Source organism: Chanos chanos, chromosome 7 (genome assembly GCF_902362185.1).
Source record: "Chanos chanos chromosome 7, fChaCha1.1, whole genome shotgun sequence".
Lineage (NCBI taxonomy): Eukaryota > Metazoa > Chordata > Actinopteri > Gonorynchiformes > Chanidae > Chanos > Chanos chanos.
In genome coordinates this window covers 21,823,440-21,846,489 of record NC_044501.1, presented here as the reverse complement: position 1 = coordinate 21,846,489, position 23,050 = coordinate 21,823,440, and the positions used below count along the sequence as shown (strand labels likewise).

Below are 23,050 nucleotides of genomic sequence, written 5' to 3'. Positions count from 1 at the left end.
GGAAATACAGGTTAGTAGTCTCTTTATTTCCAACAAGCAAAACAAAAGAGTACCAAAACCTACCGAGAATAGTCATCATGGGGGTATTCCAGAAAGTGGGTTTAGTGAATACTCTGAGTTAGTTAACTCAGAGCAAGTAATAAGTCTCCTAATAAAAGAACTCTATTGCTTTGTTTTGCTACGAGAATGAATCCATATGGCTCTTCTATTAGGAGGTTTACTACTTGCTCTGAGTTAACTAACTCTGAGTTTTCACTAAACCCACTTTCTTGAACACCCCCCAGAAATTCAGGCAGGAGGGAGAACCAGTGTGACTTGAGGTGCACACCAAACAATGCCAGACAAAGTGACAGAGAAAACTAAGGAGTACTTATACCAAACTAAACAAGGCTAACTAACTGCAAACAGGTATGAACAATGATTAAACTAACAAGGTTAAACAAGACTGAGCAAAGAAAACCAGAAAGTTAACGATGGAATTCAACCCACACTGACCACTAGAAGGGGACAACGAGATAAACTAAAGAAACAAAGAAGAGGGACAGAGAGAGACAGAGAGGGACAAATATCAATTTATTTTCAATCAAGAACTGCTAACAGTTAAAATAGGATTATATTGCAGTGGCTGTATAACCCTCTGTTAAAAAAAAAAAAAAAAGAAAGAAAAGAAAACACACACACACATTTGTACATACGCGATACATTTGCATTATTCATCCACTGCATGGTAATTAAATTTTTGCTATGTTCTGCAGATGCTGCCTTACCATTGGTCATACTTCTAGGCTGGTGTCCAGTGATTTACAAATTGTAGGAATGCTGGCCAGTGCCGTATAGTATAGATGACACAGGTGGGTTACCATGTGAGCCATTAGTTGGTTTCGGAGTCACTTCATCTTCAACGTTGATGGGTGGATGCATGAGCTGCTGAGACATATAGTTGCAGGCATCATCTCTTAGGCCATAGGTGACATACACTGCTGTGGCACAGGTGAGTGATGCATAGGCCAGGCACTAGTAGTGGTTGACCCCACAGGAGCTGGATGAATCCAGCGTGGTGATTGTGGGTGTTCCTTTTGACCAGGACACAAAGCAGTGATGACATTGCCCATTAGCTGCATGAACATCTGATGATTTGCTTGTCGCTGCGCTTGCATACATTGGAATCTCCTTTCATCTGCATCCTGCTGTGCCCTCAACAGTCTGTCAAAGCCCTCATTGTCCTCTTTTTGACGTTTCTGTTCAGCTTCATATATTTCTTCTAGCTGCCTTCTCTGTTGATTCATGTATGACTGCAGCTCACTATCAGCTAAACTAGTTTTGGCCTTGTGCTTCCTTGCTTGAGCCCCAGGAATGGCCAACCTTTCACTGCTTCTTCCACTCTGCCCATCATGGCATTGCTTGTTGTCGCTTGTACTCTGTGGAGCATCTATGATGTCTTTATCAGGGGATATGTTCTGAGCTGCAGCAGTTGGCAATTATTGCTTCTTCACAACTGATTGTGTTGTCGGAAGTTTCTCTTGCATATAAAAAGGGATAAAAGTTATCTGAACAACAAGACACCTCCTGGAATCGCAACCTTATTGTGGTGGAGGGGTTTGTTAGCCCCTGTGATCCTGGGAGCTGTGCTGGCTGGAGCATGTAGCTCCTGGTAGGGTCACCCAAGGCAGAGAGGTCCCAGGTGAGGGACCAGACAAAAAGCGATTCTGAAAGCCCTTAGCTCTTCAGCATCCACAAAGAAACAGGCACCCCGCCTGGAATAGGGAGACAGGCCCAGGAGGGGAGCTCACAAGCGGGCACCTGGTGGCTGGACTTGCCATGGGGTCCGGCTGGGCTCAGCCGGAATGAGCAATATGGGGCTACCCTCTCATGGGCCCACCACCTGCGAGGGGAGAAATAGGGGCCGGGTGCGAGGCCACACGTGTGGCGGGTTGGGACGAGGGCCCCGATGGACTGGACTTACGGTGCAGAAACTGGCTTTTGGTACGTGGAATGTCACCTCTCTGGGGGGGGGAGGAGCTGAAACTTGTGCGGGGGGTGGGGCGATACCAACTAGATATAGCTGGGCTCACTACTACGCACAGCCTTGGCTCTGGAACCAAACTCCTGGATGGGGGCTGGACTCTATCCTTGTCCGGAGTTGCACGGGGTGAGAGGTGACCGGCAGGTGTGGGGTTACTTGTTAGGGTTGCATCACTGCGTCTTCGGGTTGCAGGGGGGGAAATCTCTGACTGACCAGTGGGGACGTAGTTCTACTGGGAGACTTCAGTGCTCACATTGGCAATGATGGAGAGACTTGGAGGGGAGTGATTGGGAGGAACGGCCTACCCGATCTGAACCCTAGTGGTGCTTTGTTTTTGGACTTCTGTACAAGCCATAGATTGTCCATAACGAACACCATGTTCAAGCATAAGGTGGCTCATAAGTGTACCTGGCACCAGAGCTCCTTAGGCCAACGGTCGATGATCGACTTTGTAGTCATCTCATCAGACCTGTGGCCACATGTCCTGGACACTTGGGTGAAGAGAGGGGCAGAGGTGTCAACTGATCACCACCTGGTGTTGAGTTGGATCAGATGGCGGGGGAGGCCTGGTAAACCCAAATGCATAGTGAGGGTGAACTGGGAACGGCTGACCTTGTCCAGAAGATCTTCAACTCACACCTCCAAAGGAGCTTTTCCCTGATCCCGAGGGAGGTTGGGGACATGGAGTCTGAATGGACCCTGTTTAGAGCCTCCATTGTTGAAGCGGCAGCTTTGAGCTGTGGCCAGATGTTCGTCGGTGCCTGTCGTGGCAGCAACCCAAGGACCCGGTGCTGGACACCACCGGTGAGGGAAGCATTCAAGCTGAAGAAGGAGGCCTTCCGGGCTTGGCTAGCATGGGGGACTCCGGAATTGGCTGAGAGGTACCGGCACACTAAAAGCGCTGCAGCTACGGTGGTCATGGAAGCAAAAACTCAGGTATGGGAGGGGTTTGGGGAGGCCATGGAAAAGAACTTTCGGTTGGGCTTACGACCGTGTTCTCTGGGGTGTCCTGTGGAGGGTACTGCGGGAGTATGGGGTGCCAGGTTCCCTGCTGTGAGCCATTCGGTCCCTGTATAACCGCAGTGAGAGCTGTGTCCGTATTCTCGGCACAAAGTCAAACTCATTCCCAGTGACTGTTGGACTCCGTCAGTGCTTTACCTTGTCTCCAATCTTGTTCTTGATTTTCATGGACAGGATTTCAAGGTGCGGTCGGGATGAGGAGTGTTTCCAGTATGGTGGAAAAGGTTGTCTTCTGTATTGGATCAGAGCATGTGCATTGTACAGTATGATGATCTGTAATTGAAGATAGATTAGCATATTTGATAGACAGAGCAGCATTCACTGTATTTCGCCCATCATTTATTTTGGTGACTCCAGCAGAAACTTTCGCGAGTGTCACGGCAACCATACATCATCATTTTTGAAACTCCGTTTTCCTGTCTGCATTACAACGGCATTGTCAAATTTATGCATCAAAGAGAGCTTTTTTGAAAAGTATCGTTTTTGGTGGCAGAAAATGTTGTTTTAGTGTGGACTGACGGGCTAACCAGAGAAATATATATGTGTTTTAAAATTTACCCAGGTTAGTGTGGACAGAGACATAGCCTACCCATTGTTATGTCAGCATATAATGTCACCACAAGACTGGGGAATAGCTTTTTCCCCATGAGCCATAAGTGGTCTGAATCAGTCCATCAAGTGCCCCCATAATCTGTCTCACTACCCCCCTTTGATTGCCGCGCCCAACTGAACTGACCTCACATACACTTATACACTGCACTCTGCCACCTAATAAGCCACACGGTACACAGGGGTCACTTTCATCAACCTTGTGTTACTGTCTGGATATTGTGTTCAATATCTCATCTATAATACAGTGACAGCGGCTATTGTAACAAGCCCAGTGTTCAGGACTTATACAGTTGCTCAACTGGACCCTTTCTACATTTCCAGACTGTCTGGTCTTGTTGCTGCAGATTGCACACCTGTGTTGTTTGCACTCTTGATCTACTTGCACTTTTTATATTGTTTACACTATTCTATACTGTTTGCACTATTTTATACTGTTATGCAGTGTTTACACCATTTAGACTGCGGTTGCACATCTGAGCCGTTTTGTGCGCCTGAGTTGTTGCACTATTCACTACCACCAGTCACTGTTTACACTGTCTTAACTGCATATACTGTTTATACTGTGCAAACTGTTTATACCGTTGTTACTCTGTACTGTATTTCTGCTGCTGCATTCTGCACATCTGTGCTATTGCAGTATTTATTTATTTACTTCCAATGGACACTGTTTATACGGCACTACTTACTTACTACCAATGAACATGGTTTACAAGGTTTGCTACTTTCTTGTCCTACTTATTATCTCATCTCATTGTTGTTCTATTGTTACCTTTTTTTTACTCTGTTGTTACCTTATTTATTGTCTTTATACCATTGAGTAAAGGAGTTGCAAACCTAATCTCGTTGTATTCGTGCAGTGGAAACTGTACTTGGGCAGTGACAAAGATATTCTATTCTATTCTATTCTAATTATCAAAATTCCAAAATAACACATTTATGACTGTGGGCTGTGGGTATCACTCAGATACAGTCACATATTTGTTACCATGGGTGTTAAGGGGTTAATCAGATTGTTCTGCACATATAACCACACTGAATGTTGCAGTCAGGAGCTGATAAGACAGAGCTCTCTTGCTGGGCCAAGAAGGACAGCACTCTCAACTCTTCAAGTGAGTGAGTGACCCCTCTCCGTACTCTCACGCTCCCATTCCTGGCTAAAATGATCCATGGCCCTGACCATGTGTCACAAGGGGACATACTCAGCATTGTGAATAAAATGTGGTATGTGCCAGGATTTTCAACCTTTTCTGATTTTTTATTTTGGGGGTGGGGGGGAATGTGTAATATATGCTGCCAACAATGTAGGCGGACGTACTGAAATGCCCTATTACACATATCCAAAGCCTGGGTGCCCTTTTGAACATTTAATACTGAACTTTATTGAACTTACTCCATGCAAAGGCTATAAATATTGGCAATAGTAGATATGTTCTCAAAGTGGACTGATTGTTTTCCCGGCAGAAATGCCACCATCCTCTCAATAGCAAAGGCACTGCTGAGGGAAGTGATACCGAGATGGGGCCTCCCATCTAAATTGTCAAGTGACAACTCTCCAAATTAATGGCTGAAACACAGCTGTCATGGGTTGAGGTCCTATGAGAGTATTTATGAGAGGATACCCACATAAGACCACTGGACACACTCCCTGTGAGATATTAACTGGGCATCCCATGAGAATGACTAACACCCCTTTTCCTCAAAACAGGTTCACCCTTACTGGGATGGATGACGACATATTGCAGTATTACTGTGCTCTTAACAATGTTCTAAAGCTTATCTTCTCTAAGGTAAAAGCTGTCCTACCTGTGCCAGCCTCAGCACAACTGAACTACATCCAACCTTGGGATTGGGTGGTGGTAAAGGACCAAAGAAGGAAGCACTGGCGTCAACCACGCTGGACCGGACCATTCCAAGTGCTGCTGACCATGCCAACTGCAGTCAGAGTAGCTGAGAGGGGCACCTGGATCTACGCCTCCCAGTGCAAACCGTTCTCTAAAGATGGCAAGTAGAGAACGACTCCTGGTGGTAGTAGTCATAATCTTCCTCCTGTCAGCCTCACCGATCTACTGGCTGCTGGATGAAACGAATGTCAGTGCCCAGCGAACGACACCAACAGTGGGCCAGAGTAGTGCCCCAGAAGAAGATGACGACAGGCTTTAACAAGATGAGACGAGATTTATTGCTACCACGTGAAGTGCTAGTTACCTCTCCCTGGCAAGCCTACACTCCTGGTCTATGACTCACAAAGGGTCACACCATTCAGAAGATAAGAGGACAAAGACCTTCATCATCATTATTCATCATGAAGTACATTATAGTCTTTTTGGTTTGTTGGTTTTTGGTGTTGAAGTACGCTGTCAAAATATAATTACTCTGAGAGCATACTGAACAAAATACTTTATATACTGCATATTTTTCCATTGTTTGTTGCCACATGAGTGTCAAAAGGAGAGAATGTGGCAAAATGTTGCTTTACTTCATGGCTGTAACTTTTAGAAGGAAAATATGCCTCATGACTATTGTCATGATGAAGTATTAATATTATAGGGACGCGCTTAATTACTCTACGCTGCAGAAATGTATCTGTGTGTTAGAACAATGAGCATTTCTTATGTAGAATACAAGGCCTCTGTGTGTCTGTATCACCTGGGAATGAACACCAAGTATCCTGTATGCCATGAGAAAAGTTATCTTGTATTACCCCACACATGTCTTTGGACTTGTTTGCCTTACTGTATGAAAAGTTCTGCACTCCTTAACTTCGGTGAGAACTGCACTTCACCTCTGAGGTGCTGCAATTCTTATGCGCTGCACAAAATAAAGAAATTATTCATCACATATGAAGTTTTTTGTCTCTGAAAATTAGCAACTCTCATTACAGGGGACTTCAAATTTCCCTTACACCCTGCATGACTAGCATTAGTCTCCAGGATGAAGGGGCGAGTGAAGTCAACATATCCTAATACAGGGGCTCTGACCAGCAGGTCTTTCAGGGCTTGAAAACAAATAAGTAAGAGGGAAGACAAGTAAGCAGAGGGAATGAGAAGACTGCAAGACAGCTGATCCTCTGTAAGAATACCAGCTCCAGCAGACCAGATGACAGTGAAGAACCTAAGCCTTCATGGGAGAATGCTGAAACAAGCATCATGGAGCCTGCAGGTACTCGGATGATGGGCCAAAACCAGACTCAGACCAAGTCCACTTGACAGTTCTCCAAAGCAGGTTCTAAATGCTGATACACTGGAAGAGTCTGATGCCATGCCCTGTCTGCATGCTGGACATCCGGGGACTGGAACAAGGCTGTATGCTGTATAAACATCTCTTAATAGCACTGACTAATAATATTCATCGCTGCAAGACCAGGAATGGAATCTTTTTGTACAGGAGAATTAAGATCACGAGAATTCTTGGTGACAAGTACACCCATTTTAGAAGGTGTTTTTCCACCTCCAAGTGTCCCAGGAAAGGTATGTCCATCCATTTGTGGCCACTTTAACCATAGGTGGGGCTGAAGATGGGGTTTCAACTGCTGTTCAAAGAACTTCTGGCTAACAGTACTCGCAATGGATCCTGTGCCCAGCAAGCGACAGTCACACCCTGACCCTAATCTCAACTACAGTGTACCTGCCAACTGGCTGTGGTGTGCCTACTAAACTGGGGCCCATTCTTTGTGACAGAAGTTTTAGCCATAGAAAGCGATATGATGTGCTCTGCCTGTGCAGAGCTGATAATAATTCATTCAGCTCTGAACATGTGTGTACTGTAAAACGCTTTAGGCTGTGTTCACACACAGCATCTTTTTTGATGAAAAACACTGGCCAGAGCATTTTTAAGGTTAGTTTTGCTGACAACAAGCAGTAAACACAAACACTCCCATGATACGTCCAATTCGACTCCAAACAGAGACAGCGTGATTGTGCCATCTTGTAGCTCCTTGGACAGAGTTAGGAATTGAAGGAAAGTCCAGGTTTTTGGTTTCACAAAGCCAGTTCAGTTTAACTGTGAGTCAGTTACTATGGCAACATACTCTGTGAAGCTAACCTGCTTGCTGGCAGGTTTTCCTCAACTAAACTTGAGTTTCTCCTTCTCTTGGGCTGAAGCCTGCAGACTGAAGGAGGTGTCAGACATGGTGTGTCCTTTTCTTGTAAAGACTAAAGTGTTATAAGTTTGGAGTGACACAACTTTTTTCAAAGCTAGTGGCCTACACAATGAATATTGATGAGGTGGGTGTCAACATACTTGTAATGGTCCCTGCTCCACTGTCAAAGGTAATGGCCCATCAGTCTGGAATGTTATTGTGGCCTGTCATTGTGTTTGGAAAGTCAGTGTGAATTGTGAGAAGAGAAAGTAAAGGCCTTTTTTACAGTTTATTGAAAATGTATTAAAGCAGTTTCTGTCTGGTTGAAGGCAAAGGTACACATCACATGCTTGGCACGTCCAAGGGGTTTTTGTGTTCTTCCTCTTATGAGCCCTGCAATATGCACAGGTCCTGCAACCAGTGGAAGCCTTCATCCTGCTGTCAGTGTCAAGCTCAGCCCCAGGAACTGGCACATGAACACCACTGACTTTCTTTGAAGGTGTCTGTGTCTTCTTTGTCACACTGCACAGCTGTACTGTGAGTTCCTCCATGAAAGCCTTGTGGGTCATGCTGTCCTGCCGCATGGGTTCTTTGTGGAGAATGTAGGAATTGGTTGCAGCAATGTCCAAGAAGTGAAGAAAGAGTTTCCTGTACCACTTCAAGGTTTTGTTGTGCGTTGTATAATACTGAATCAGCTGGTCTGACAAATCCACACCTCCCATTAGCTTGTTGTACTCCATCACCCTGTGGTCCAGAAACCCTGTCTGGATTTGACCCTTCTCTGTACTGCATCCCCAGAGCAGGCTGTATGGATTGTGGAACAGACAGAAACCTCTCACGTGTCCATCCACCTCACAAAGAGAAGAGGACCATCCCTTATCGAGTAGTTCGTTCCTCTAGGTGACTTCTTTGTCAGTGCATTGACAGCACTGCGTGGACAGTCCCTCCTGGACCATGTACACATGGTACCCAGACCCCAAATACCTTCTGTCAATCAGTGACATGACAGAGTCTTAAGAGAGTCCCTAGCCTGTGGGGAAGTTGTTCTTTCCAGTGTACACAGAAAAGTCCACAGTGTACCCATTTCTGGAGTCTGCGAGCACAAACAACTTGAAACCCCACTTGGCTGGTTTGTCCCTCATGTGCTGTGTCATGCCAGTAAGTCCTTTGCAAGGCACCATAGGTTCATCCACAACAAAACTCCTGCGAGGATGATAGAATACCTTACAGGCAGTCTGAATCGTGTACATGAGGGGTTTGACCTGGAACAGTCTGTCATGCTTTGAGGTTCCCCTCTTGGCATCATTCACTCTGTCCTCATCTGGGTCACTCATGTGTACATTACAGGATATGGTCTGGTATCTATCCCTTGACATCACCTGTGATGGGAAAAGGAGGGAAAAGATGGAGTTTGTCCACCAGTAGTCAGTTATGTAATCCAGCTTGACCATGGCCATGTAGAATATCAGTCCAATATATCTGTAAAATTTGGCAACTCCAACATCCGTCCATCTGTACTTTGCACCTCTGGCTACGTTCCTGGCAGCTTGCTTGTTGGTGTTCTGGCAGAGAATTTACACAGCGTCCTCTGAAAAGAACAACTTGAAGAGGTCCAGAGGAGTGTGGCTGTCCCCTGTGCTCAGCTGCACACCAGGCTCCCTTGCAGGAAGAAACCACAGTGGTGGTGGAGCAGCATCACCATCACCCTCTGTTTCCCATGACAGTGGTTGCTAACTGGGCTGACACCGTGCCTTTTTCCGTGCAGGTGCAATGTTTTCCTCACTTCTGTAAAATAATGAAAGAAAAAATGTGAGCAGTTGCCCTTTCATTGTGTTTCAAACTACTTACAAATTAAAACATAGAATGCGGCATTTACGTATTCCAGCAGCCATGAAACATATGTGCAAGTGTTTCGATCATTTACACCTGACAGGCATTAAAGTAGCCTACACTGATGAGACTAATTGTCACAATAACCTCAATGAGTCTGATTTAGTTGGCTCCTGTGATTAAAACAATCTTATTTTGTATAGCACACAATAGTACGCTACTAGACCCAGATATGATGATGACGTGTAAAATGTATGTATGGCATGATACAGTTTTACAATCTGCTGCACCGACAGAGAAGTTATAGCCTACGTCCTTGTAAGCTAAGTTTTATGACAGAGGTTTTAGCTATAGAAAGCAATATGCTGTGCTGTGCTAGTCAAGCTAGTCAAACTAATTTACAGCTTACTCATCACAAACATCCCCGGTGGGATCGAGTCAGTTTTTCATTGAAGGTGCGATGTTTTCCTCATTTCTGTAAAATAATAAATGAAAAAAAAAAAAATAAATAACGTGAGCAGTCGCCCTTTCATCGTGTTTTCACCTACTTACAAATTAAAACATAGAATGCGCAATTTTACACATTCCAGCAGCCATCAAACTTATTTACAAGTGTTTCGATTGTTTACACCTGACATAGGCATTACAGTAGCCTACACTGATGAGACTAATTGTCACAATAAGGGCAATAGGCATTACAGTAGCCTACACCGATGAGACTAATTGTCACAATAAGGGCAATAGGCATTACAGTAGCCTACACCGATGAGACTAATTGTCACAATTACCTCAATGAGTCTGATTTAGTTGGCTCCAGTGATTATAACAATCTTATTTTGTATAGCACACAATATTATACTTCAGGACCCTGATATGATGATGACACGTAAAACAATTCATCGCTGAGAGGGCTATTCTGAACATTTTTGCATTACAAATAACAGAAGGGAGCAAAGACTGAGAGGGTACATTGGAAATAACGAAAAACTTGAATTACATTATATAACTTTAGTTAACTGGTAAATGTGTTGACTTTGCTGGTGGAGAAGTTATAGCCTATGTCCTTGTAAGCTAAGTTTTATGACAGACGTTTTAGCTATAGAAAGTGATATGCTGTGCTGTGTTAGTTAAGCTTGTCAAGGGATTTAAAACTTACTCATCACAAGCATCCTTGGTGGGATCGAGTCGAAGCTCAAAATGGCAATGTTCTTCGTCACTGCGCTCATCGCTTTTATCGAAGGAAAATTTGCAGTCACCATTGCTCTGTAGGGCAAGGCCGTCCTGGATCCGTTGCAAGGCTTCGGCAGGAGAGAAGCATCATTGTTCCATCTTATAGATCCTTGGTTGGTGTGAAAACAACCCAAACATGTGCTCTTGTTTATAGGACTCAAATTCGGCGATTCCACACGTTTTCTTGCCTCGTAATGAACCAATAATGACTCGCGAATAACCATTCCATCATCATATGAATAGCTCTGTTTGCAAATGGGTGGGCCATCAAGAGCTGCAGGGACTGAAATGTGCATGTTGTTCTTTTTATTCCCCTCATGTAGTACACACAAACACTCCCAGGATCCGTCCAATTCGACTCCAAACATTGACATCTGTGATTGTGCCATCTTGTAGCTCCTTGGACAGAGTTAGGTGACTCGGAATTGAAGGAAAGTCCAGGTTTTTGGTTTCACAAAGCCAGTTCAGTTTAACTGTGAGTCAGTTACTATGGCAACATACTCCGCGAAGCTAACCTGCTCGCCGGTTCCCCTTATTCCCCTCATGTAGATCTATATACATTTTAAAGTAGACCGTTGAAGGATTCGAAGGATATTTTTTCATGTTTCCAGGACAAAAACTCGCGGAGTTTGTTGAAATTTGTTTCATCCTGCCGGTGGGATGGTTGACTCCAGAGGGTTAATGTGCAGGTAGGCCTAAATAGTAGCCTTCAGCATTCCAAATGAAAGATACCTCACAATACAGCTACTGCAGCTAACTACTGTTCTGCACTGTGAAGATCATATGCGATGCAGCCCACATCATCAGCAATGTGGAAGCAAAGTGGCCTGGGTCTGTGCATGACTCACAAACGTTTCGTGAGTGTATACTGAGCGCTAGATTTGCCTGTGGTGAGTTTATATGTATAGCTATATCCTATTATAATCAATATTTTGTTCTATTGCAACTGAAAATTTAAACTGTGGCATATGTGATTCTCCATGACATTGTTATCCTCTGATTGTGGCAATGTCCTACTCAACTAGCCGACGATCCTGATAACAATCCTTACCATCCCACTGATGCACGAGATGGATGAGCGGTCAGAGACACGATATGCTACCATCATTTCTGATTGACCCATCACCTCCCCAGTGTCAAATAAAGACAAGATGCCTTTCTTTTTGAAGTCTTCTTTATTTCCTGCAAGTACAAATGCAATACAGTAATTAATATTTTGTATTAGTGATGTCCCGATCTGATCTCAAAGATCGGTGTCGGGACCCATCAAGGCATTTTTTAACTGATCGGTATTGGCTATATTGAGCATGACCCTACACCCGATCCTTTGTTTTATGTCAGCTGTCACACAGGTGTCGTGAATGGAGAGCATAATTTGTGGTAGGATGTGGCTAAAATGTCTGCAGTAATGCAGCGTGGAAATATTTTAAATCAGGAAACGAAAGCAGTCCAGCAGCCGTTTGTAATGCAAGCATTTCGCGAGGCGGTAGGAGCTGCGTTCACTAGGCTACTACTGTTTTGATACAGCACATAAAAAATAAACAGTCAAGATATAGATTTAAAAGGAGAGAGAAATTTCCTCGAGACAGCAACAATTGCTTTGGATGACCAGCCCATGGCTGTGGTAACGAATACAGAGGTGCTTTCAAATTTGGCAAACTGAGGCGAAAGTTCCATGCGAATGGGTATTCTTTTAACTTTTACATTTGAACATTTTTTAAGGTCAGCATACTCCGATGACATTACTCCTCAAGGCTACTAACAACAACCAAGGTATCATTTCAAAATTGAAACATCTAATGCTTTAGCTGTAGGCCTATGTGATGTATGTGAGTTAGCCTAAACTAACGACCACAGAGAGCAAGACAGTCACTTAACTAACACTAAGGATTGATAACGATAGCATACAAAAAGAGGCTTTCAGAAAAAGTATCAATGAAACTGACAGTTTTACAAGTTAGCCACTTGAATTATTTCAAGAAGATAATTCTTACGTATATTTTCTGATATAACTCCCATCTGGGCACACTTCTCCCTTACTCCAGTGTACATGTTTATTCGCCACGAACTAGCTCCTTTGACCATTTGTGTGTGTTCACAAACGTTCGCAGTGACCTCACAGCAAACAAAAAAAAACTGTTTGAAAATGTTTGTGAATGTTTGCCTTTCTTTGCTAAAACTCAGGTTTTTGCCGTATTTTTTGGAGCTTTTGGAGCCACGGTACACCCTACCCTCTTGACACTACATTTCAGACACTGCCCTACTGGAGCTTTAACACAAGATTTACTTTGTCATTTGGTAAAATGAAAAAAAAAAAGGTAAATTACAAAAAAAAAAAATAAGGAACAGCATGGATGCAGGCAATTTTTTTCTTAATGCATTGCTATTTAGTTGTCAAGCATATACATTGAATTGATTTTAATACCTTTAATGTACTTGAAATGTGCACTGTGCAACTGTATTATCTAGGAAAATACAAGTATCGGATGAGGACTCAGTATCGGCAGATACTCAATATTAAATAACTCGGATAGTGATTGGGGGCAAAAAAAATCCCTATTTTTTATGTTGTTCAGACAAATAGGATCATTCACCTGTGGACACCTTACCCAACTTTAACTGATGTTACAGCAGTTGTACTTCTATTTTTGTCTTTTGCAACTCCAGCCTTATGTGGTCCGTTTCTAAATTAGATTTTCCCATTTCTTTAAGTACACCTTGTAGAGCTGTTTCACAGAGAGCTATAGGAACACAAAAATGACATTGAATTTTTAGTAGACACTGCCAGGTCTACTTAGTTTCACTGTAAGTCATGAGCCAATGCTGAACAACATCTTACTGAGGTACTCTTTGCTGTTGAGATGGATGGATCCTCTTCCTCATTGTAATTTCCAGCATTGCTCTGTAAGAGAAAAAGAAGGTACAAGTTTTATTATGGTACAACACTATCATCAACTGTTAGATGTTATTTTTAAGGTGTAAACCTCAGGCCTCTCTGTATCTTCCCTCTCTGTGGTAGCTGACAAGGTTAGTTTATTATCCTCCTGTAATGAAAATGAACCATTTTTGTGTTCTACTCTAAACCCTTATGAAAAATCTGTGCAGTGTGAAGAGTACTAACAACTGCATGGAGGTCTGTTGTGGCAGAAGGCTTCACCAGACAGATTACACCATCATTAACTGGTAGAAGATGAAGAAGATTAGACAGTAAAATTATAACTTTACCCAGAAATTGACCCACCTAATTTGAATTTTGTTTTTACAATGATGTGAAGGTCACATCACACATCACGGCCCTCAACCTTTTTTCTATTGGCTATCATGGAGGACAAATTTGAACATATCCAGTAAGCACAAATTTGGAGAGTTGTATGTATAAAGGCATTTAGGTGTTGCTTTCAAACAGACAATATTAAAGCTGCTAATGCTGTTGCTACATAGTTTCTACTCTATTTAACAGCAATATGTCAAAAGCAGCAACCTGGCTTATACAAATGCAACACAGCCAAGCTTTTCTAAAAGCCTGGCTTTCATCCAGTGGCTGAAAATTGTGCAGTGGAGGTGGTCATCAAGAGGTTGTGACAGTCATCAATCAAACTGTGCAGCCGGTGAATTCCTATGCTAAATCACAAAGAAACAAACTTATACAAACTTTGCAGATATGAAAGTAAAAGCTAGCAGGCGACATCATGGCCACAAAGAAAGGAAAATGTTCTTTTAGTAAAGAATGGGCTTTATTCCTGGGTGTCCTTAACTCTCTCCAGTTAAGGAATGGTAAAATATTAGCGTACTTGTCTCGGCATTTTATGCCTCTGAGTGATATCACATATGATTGCTCTAACATTGCAAACGACTTAGGTTTACTGACACTAACAGCTTGAGAATCATCCATTGGTTAATCGGCCAGTGCTTAACTAAAAGCCGTAGTAATTTTAAGATTATAATGGAATTCCATATGTGCATTTTTTTTTTCCCATGTTGTACAGGTTACTTTTGTTTCTTTTATTCTACATAGTTGTGTATGAGGGAAGGAATGTTGATGCCCTAACTTGTGTGCTGTGGAATCGTACAGGACAAAGTATACAGTAGGTGTTTATGAGCTGAAAGGCAGAATACAAGTGTTTCTTATTCAGTTGGATAGACAAAGTTTTAGGTTACCTCTCAGCAGTAACATGTCCCACATTATCCCACACAAACTTCCTACTCTTCCCACATTTGCTTTATTTGCAACTGGCCACCTTACACGTGTTCTTGTTTATAGGAGTCAAAATGGCCGTGTTCACTCGTTTTCTTGCCTCGTAATGATCCAATAATGACTTGCAAATTACCATTCTGTTATAATATGAATAGCTCTATTTGCAAATGGTTGGGCTATCAAGAGCTGCCTTCTGACTCAGAGACTGAAATGTGCATGTTCTTTTTATTCCCCTCACATAGTTCTACAAAATAAATTTGCTTTCTAACTATATACATTTTAAAGAAGACAATTGAAGGTTTCGATGGATGTTTTATGTTTCCAGGACAAAAACTCAGAGTTTTCGAAGCAGTTTGGCGAAACTTCTGTTTCATCCCGCATGCAGCATGGCTGACTCGAGAGGGTCAACCTCTGCCCTTGCTGCTCCAGCAAGCAGATCAAATAAAGTCAAGGCCTGCTCAGAGCAGGATATGGGACACACATTTTTACAACTGATATTTTTTACAACTTCATCATATGGTCAGTCATACACATCACTCAGAAAAGGGCCCTTTACAATCATAGCTGATTAGTGGCCCTCACAGGATGGAGGGCCTCTTGGGCCCTTGACCTTGGTATATACAACAAATGTCACCAAATACTGAGCCAACACCCAGACAAAGTCCAGCAGTCCCCTCTGTTCTGGGTCAAGCCCAGACTTTGACGATGGACATTCAGTACCAAAACAACAATATGGCACTGCTAAAGAGGTAAACAGACACTTTGAAGGGCTTGGACTCAGTATTTGGTGACTTTTGTTGTAGGTATCAAGGTAAAGGGCCCCAGAAGCCCTCCATCCTGTGAGGGCCACTGATGACTTATGATTGTAAAGGGGCCCTCTTCTAAGTAGTGTGAGAGATGAATGACTGACCATACGATTGTCCACCGTTCGCTGTCAAAGGTGGACTCGTTGCAGTCCATGGGAGTCAACATGTGGCTAGCCTAGCTATATCTAGCATGGATGGAAGCAAGAGAGTGTTTGATACTGAAATGCCTCTTCACATTGTCCAAGAGAATATGGTGTGCTTTTGTGTTAGACTGTGTGCCTGTGCAAAGCAGCTGATTTCATTAAACCGCTAAGATTGCTAAGAATGACGACCCAAGAACACTCTGACCTGAAAGAGTCACTGTAGTATAGCATGTGCATTTTGCCTTTCACTCTGTCATGCTGGTTAACTTCTGTAGAAGCTCTGTGGTCCAGAAATTGCACAAACTGTATGAACAGTTTTGGGAAGGAAGGAAGATTCATTCCTGTTTGGTGAAGCCTGTGAAATACATCAGTTCACCATTATCTACTGTATAGTTGGAAAGCCCTTTTTGTGTCTCATTGGCATGACTTTAAAACAATTCAGTGGGCCAAGAACAGTGAATTCTAATTTGTTTGTATGAATTTATTGCATTTTATTTGTCACCATGTTATTTTGCACTTAATGTGTCTGAACTTGCTCAACAAGTTGGTTCTTTAGTAGTAAAATACAAAACTGAACAATGCATAGTTCCCCACAATATAAGCATATACAGAACTAATGCAGAACTCTGTTTAAACTGTTTGAAACAACTTGAATCTTTCCACTGAAAATATACTGCAGAGTGAACTGAGTTCTAAAAGCGTCAAACAGTGTGCATCAAACATTACAATGGCAAAATATTTTTAGTGGTAATTTCTATTATTTTATTTGACAGCATGAAAGCAATTCCAAGCTGAGCATGAGCTCAATGAGGTTTCACTGATGATGAATGTTCATGTTTACATGAAAAATAGCTTTTAATATACTTGACAAATTGTTGATCTCTGATCCCGTATATCAGTGGGCTAAGTAATCTTGGTAGAATATGTGACAACAAAAATGTTGTGAACAAAATTTTTGATCTACTCTTAGGGAAAAGTGGGACCAAATACATATCAATGAAAGGAGTGATATAGGAGAGCATAGAAAAGAGAAGCTGAGCACCATGTAATAATATTGTGTTCTGAGCTTTTTTAGCAGACGCTTGATCTGTGGATGCATTTTTGGCAATATGAAGAATCATAAAATAGCTATAGAACAAGGTTAACCACACAAAGAGCATGAAAATAATCTCTACAGCAGTGGCTCTGTCCCTGTGTTGCTGGGTACCAAAAATAACCCATGATATGCAGAAAGTGTTACCGTTAAAAAAAGTTAATGGTTTAAGAGCTATAATGATGAAAACATCAGCCAGTGCTGGGATGGTGGAAGCCATCCAAATCAGGCAGATGAGTATGTATGTCCTTTTCACTGTGCAGATCTGGGGATGGTGCAGTGGTTTGCAGACTGCAATGTAACGTTCTATGGCCATACCAGCCAGGTTTAATGGAGTGTTTTTAGCTGTCATATGGCTGAGGAGTAACAGAAAGCAACAGAGTGACACTTGCACAAATGGTACTGCATAACTGACAACGTGTAGTCCAACTGTAATAGACAGCATGACCATATCATTGGTGACCAGGTGAATGTACAGAATATATCGAGAATTGCCATAGAACACTGCATTCTTGCAGAAAGTGTACACAAACACTCCGTTAATATGATTGATGATGATTCCTAGAGCAACACATATGAAGTTTTTGATGAAGGCATCTTGAAACGAATCCCTCTCTTGGCTTGTATTCATTGTCAGTTTCTTGAAAGAGTTTCTTGTTGTAGGACTAATCCACAAAGAAATGAATTTCAGCTGCTTGCCTATTTTTTGAGAAGTAGTGTTCTCTGAACTGTTAAGCTTTTGCCAGTCTAATATTCCAAAACAGAATACACCTTAAAATGCTGCCAAAATGTAAAGAAAATATTTAGACGAAAATAATGAAAATGTTAACACATATATTAAACAGTCCCCAATGATATTCTCCACAAGGAAACTGGATCAGTGCACATCATAGCAACATCAAAAACAAGTTTACTGAAAGATTTTATCGAAGTACTGCCTCAAAATCTTTTCATACTATCAGAAATATACATATACCAGTATTGGTTTAATGAAAAACTCCAGTGATGAACTTCATACCCCACGTCACAATAAATGTTACTGGTTTACCATGTTTTCTGTAATAACCCTCCAGCTCTAGATTACTGAATTTCAACAATAAAGCTCTTCTAAGTAAGTAAGTAAATAATTAAGTAAGCAAGAATCAGAAAAAAATCTGTCAGTCTTTATCATCATCAACATCATCATCATCATCATCATCGGTACTCTGATACGTGAAGTGAGACTGAATATTTTCACTCTTTTTCTCATAAGATCAAGTCTGTTGATTACATTTGCAGAAATCTCAATTTTCTGATCTATGATCATTAGCTTTTGTGTGCTTCCTGTGTAGCTGTGAAGAGAACTGTGTGAATTTCCGCTGTTAGTTACTGCTTTACCTGCGTAAGTAGAGCAAGGACGCTTACCTCAGTTCGTGTACCTGGGCACTTTAACATAGAGATGTGGCGTCAGGTTTATATGAGGCAGTGTGGTTCATAGGAGGTGTTTGTTTTACAGTGTAAGACTCCTTTTTTTTAATTTGCACAATGTGTGTGTGTGTGTGTGCGTGCGTGTGTGTGCCTGTCTGTCTGTGAGAGCTGAGAGGCCATAAACATAGAGAGAGAGAGAGAGAGAGAGAATGTGTGCACCTATGTGAGTGAGAATGTTAGTGTGTATGTGTGTGTGTGTGTGTGAGTGTGTGTGTACAGGTGTGCAGAGGGTGTAATAAGATAAGTTCAAGTCCCATGATAAGATTTTTTAGTGAGCAAGAAAATTTGAAGAAACACAGTGAAAAACCATAGTTACAAATGTTGAGGCAGAATAATACTCTTCTCTAGACAGCTGTAACCTCTGACTGTTTGCTTTTTGAGCTGCCAGACAGTGCAGTTACTAACTGATATCCTGACGTGAATTGTGTTTTTCAATGAGAGCAGACTACAGAGGAACATATCTTGTTTTCACTCTATTGTAGGTCAGGTTGTGTAACTTTTCAAATATTTTCCTTTTGTATAATACAATGTGGGGACATGACTTGTGGTTCCACCTCAGGTACTTTTGTTTCTAATTCCCTTTTCTTTATGCTCATAGCTCCTGCCCTGTCTGTATATATACTGACAGAACCCTCTCCTTTCAAACATACCCTCTTTGCATGTAGGTTTTGTTGAATATGCCCAAACCAGTACAGGCATGTTCTAGTGTAATGCAGTCACATGTCTTCCTCTAGTTTCCTTTCCTAGCAGTATCTTACATGCATAAGTAACTGTGCAAAATTTTAAATATACATTGACCTATCTACTTGAAGAAAAAAAATATAGGCCTTTGATGAGTCTTTAGCAATTATAGCGGTCTGTTCAGTTATGAGCTGCTGCTGACCAACTAATGCTTGTTCTGTCAAAAAAGACTCTGCAGCTTTACTGGCAGCAAGCCCAAGGCAACAGTGGCAAGGAAAAACTCAATTCATGTAAATGAGAATTATTTACAATATATGATTTGTTCAGAGTATGAAAGAGTTAATATACAAGGTTCTAGGCAGTGGCAGTTCTAGCTTGTATGACTCTTGTTTCGGCCTGTTATAGGCGACAGAAAGCAGTGGCGAAATTCTCATGTAACCTACAGCCCACAGTTCCCTATCGGTAGAAACACAGATTCACTCAAGCCTAAACAACTCACCGGCTTGTGAGGTAACACAAACATAGACATTAAAGGGTTACACCAAGATGGTCAACTCCTGGTAAAAATCTGTTATGCCTTGTAATTGTGATCATATAAGGAAGTAAGAAGAGGCAGTCATTTTTATTTTGAATTACAGGCACAGAAGAAAAAATTGACTAGATTGAGAATTTGAACTCAACAGAATGGCAGAATTTTGTTGGTTAAAGCAAATAAATACCCGAAGTGGGCGCTTCCTAATGCCTTAGTATTTGTGTGTGTGTATCCTAATATTCCTATGTGTCGTTCTCTCCAGCTTGGTCACCCAAATTTAAAACAGAAAATCCCAGTTGTTACAATGTTCAGAATCCATCTCTCCATCTGGTTAATTGATCCACATGACATGTAGACATGTGACATGATATCATTGATGTGACATGCAAATGAGCGACAAACCGAAAATGCAAATGTCACTGTTCTGAATTTTTTTTGTGCTGGCGCCCAGTGCCGCCCTCAGCAAAATGCCACCCTGGGCAGCTGCCCATGTCGCCCATACCTAAATCCGCCACTGGTTCTAGGAGTTCTAGGTGGTATCAGATACAGATTAAATTGTTAATCAGACAATGTTCATATCAGTAAGTTTGTCTTTAAGACAAACTGTATAATTGGTGAGAATGATTAACTTTGCTATCGTTAAAACTGAGATTATGATGTGGCTATAAAGGACAGGTTGATGATCTTGGTTCACAGTCAGGTTGAGTTAGCATCACAGGTGGGCCGCTGGCTCAGAACAGGGCACTAATATGTTCACACTTGGGGTGCACGGTGGCGCAATGGGTGGCACTGTCGCCTCACGGCAAGAAGGCGTGGCGTGGAGTTTGAATGTTCCCCTTGTGTCCACGTGGGTTTCTTCCAGGAGCTCCGGTTTCCTCCCACAGTCCAAAGACATACAGGTCAGGTGGAATGGAGACACCAGGTATGAATGTGTTCAGGGTGTTTGTCCAGGGTGTTTCCCTGCCTTTCGCCCAATGGGTTCTGGGACAGGCTCCCTATCGCAACCCTAATTAGTGGCTTAAATAATGAGTGAGTGAGTGCTCACACTTCCTGTTAAAAATTCTAGCTGCAGCATTATACATGGCAGGGCATCCAGCTAATAGTGCGTTACAGTGAGGGTAATAGTGCATTGATAGTGCATTACAGTGATCTAATCTAGATGTTATGAATGAATGAACTAACTTCTCTGCATTATGCAAGGACAGCATGCTCCTTATCTTGGCTATAGTACAGAGATGAAGAGGGATGTTCTTGCTGTATTACTAATGTAGGTAACAAATGTTAAGTCACTGTCCATCACTACCCCAAGACCTGAAGTGCATGATATAGCGGTGAGACCATCTAAACAGAAATCAAGCTCAGGCAGCCTATATGTAGAGGAGTTGGGTCAAAGCTCTAACATTTCTGTCTTATCCAAGTTCAACGGGAGGAAATTATTAGCCATCTAGCCTTTAATGTCCCTAATACAATCGGCTAATCTGAAGAACTGGGAGAGTGCATCTGGTTTTGCAGATATATAAAGTTGTGAGTCGTCAGCATAAAAACGGAAGTTAATACCATGCTTACTGATAATGTCTCCTAATGGCAGGAAGTACAAGGAGAACAATAAGGCACCTAAAACAGAGCCTTGTGGCACACAGTATTTAACCTGAGAGATATCCGACAGTTCCCCGTTTACACTTTCAAAGTGATCAGAAATTTCTTTACTCTGTGGCAAAATAGATATATTGTTAACATTAACACCAAAGGACAAAACCAGGTCAGAGCATGATTTTGAGGATGAGCCGGTCCTGTGACATTTTGAGTAATACCTATGGAGTCTAGGAGGTCAGCAAATCCTGATCTCAGTGAATCATTCTCATTCTCCATGTGAATGTTAAAGTCACCCACAATCACAGCATTATCTACAGTAATCACAAGGTTTGATAGAAAATCTGAAATTTGTTTAAGAAATTCCATATAAGGCCAAGGGGACCTGTAAATGGTAATAAGAATGAACACCTGAGAGGATTTGTTGCTAGTAGCAGGTAAAGTGACACTAAGAACAAGGACCTCAAATGAATTCAACTTATATCCTGATCTCTAAGTGACAGCTAATGTTTCACAATAGATTGTAGCAGTACTAGTGAAGTTCAGGTCTTTTTACTGACTCGGATCTTTGAATCTCGTTCAGTAAAATGACTCAGATATTGTTTTTGCAAGTTCACTCTCCTCTACGAAATTATTTTTGGTTATCTCTGATTGGTGAAGGAGAACATTGTTAGTGCCAACATGAATAATAATCTTTGAAAATCTACATTTAGCCTTAGCCAGCACTTTCAAATTTGCCATGATATTGGTCGCCTTGGTGCCCAGGATGCAACTGACTATGGCTGTTGGTGTGTTTATATTCACGTTTCATAAAATGGAGTCGCCTGTTACTAGGGCTCTTTCAGTGGGCATGTCACTTAGTAGGGAGAACTTGTTAGAAACATGAATCGGCGATTGGAGTCTCTTTGCTCTCATATTTTGACTAAGCTGCCAAGTTGTTACCCATTCGCCATGCTGTGAAAGCTCTACTACCAGAGCAGGGGAGGTATTAGCTGCAATAATTGCATCTAGAACTGCTAGCAGTGTCTTGGAGTTCTTAATATCGTTAATCTCACCTAATATCTGGACATGCATCCTTAGTTCAGAAATCTTCTCAATCAGCTATTCCAGCCTAGCTATTAATCTATATTTCGCACAAAGACAGTTATCCCTGGGGACAGAAGAAAAATAGCTAAACATACTGCACTCAACATAGGAGACAAATATGGGAGCCATGATTTACCACCAAGTGGAAAGAATGCTGAAGTTTCTGGGTGCTTAGGATCAGTGGAGTTGGTGTTTGAAGGAGTAAAAAAGGTGGAAAAAGTGCAAAAAAGGGCACCCAGTAACACTTTGGGAACTACTGCAGTGTATGAAGCAATGTAGTATTACATAATATTTATAAAATTTGGTAACTTCTTTATTTTCCTGTGTAAACATGTAACGGCTACACAAAACAGCAGTGCAGGGCTAGGAAGTGACATCACCCATCAAGGACAGTCACAGTTGTCTGTAGGTAACTGAGCATCTTTTGGGGTCAACACTTGATAGGATCTGTTCACATGCCATTTTATTCCAGACAAAGAGTCTTCTCTTTCCGGGATTTTCATGGCATATGTGAACATACACACTTTAAGGAATAAGATTTAGTTTTTGAGGATGCTAACAGGGTGGGTGGCTCAGTTTGCACATCAACCATTTTTAATGGCAGTTAGTTCTCTGTCTAACACATCAAGGGCCGAGATCTACTTGTTGAGCACCATGACAACGA

The 23,050-nt window shown here is 42.0% G+C and overlaps 1 protein-coding gene across 1 annotated transcript; it reads right to left on the bottom strand.

Moving 5' to 3' along the window:
* Positions 1–10,715: 10,715 nt before the first annotated feature.
* LOC115816122 (odorant receptor 131-2-like) lies at positions 10,716–22,978 on the bottom strand. The gene is made up of 3 exons (XM_030779090.1): positions 22,911–22,978; positions 16,779–17,641; positions 10,716–10,861 (listed from the first exon to the last, which is right to left on the bottom strand). The coding sequence occupies exons 1-3, from the start codon at positions 22,976–22,978 to the stop codon at positions 10,716–10,718; spliced, it is 1,077 nt and encodes a 358-aa protein (XP_030634950.1).
* Between the last annotated feature and the right edge of the window lie 72 nt (positions 22,979–23,050).

What these genes read in the sequence shown, in the direction of transcription:
- LOC115816122 (XM_030779090.1), bottom strand. Translation starts at nt 22,978, where the DNA reads ATGGTTGATGTGCAAACTGAGCCACCCACCCTGTTAGCATCCTCAAAA. An exon ending in ACTAAATCTTATTCCTTAAA is followed by an intron (nt 17,642 to 22,910) that starts GTGTGTATGTTC and finishes AAGCCAAGAGAG; the next exon opens with GGATTCGTTTCAAGATGCCT. An exon ending in TATTAAAAGCTATTTTTCAT is followed by an intron (nt 10,862 to 16,778) that starts GTAAACATGAAC and finishes CTCCTGCCGAAG; the next exon opens with CCTTGCAACGGATCCAGGAC.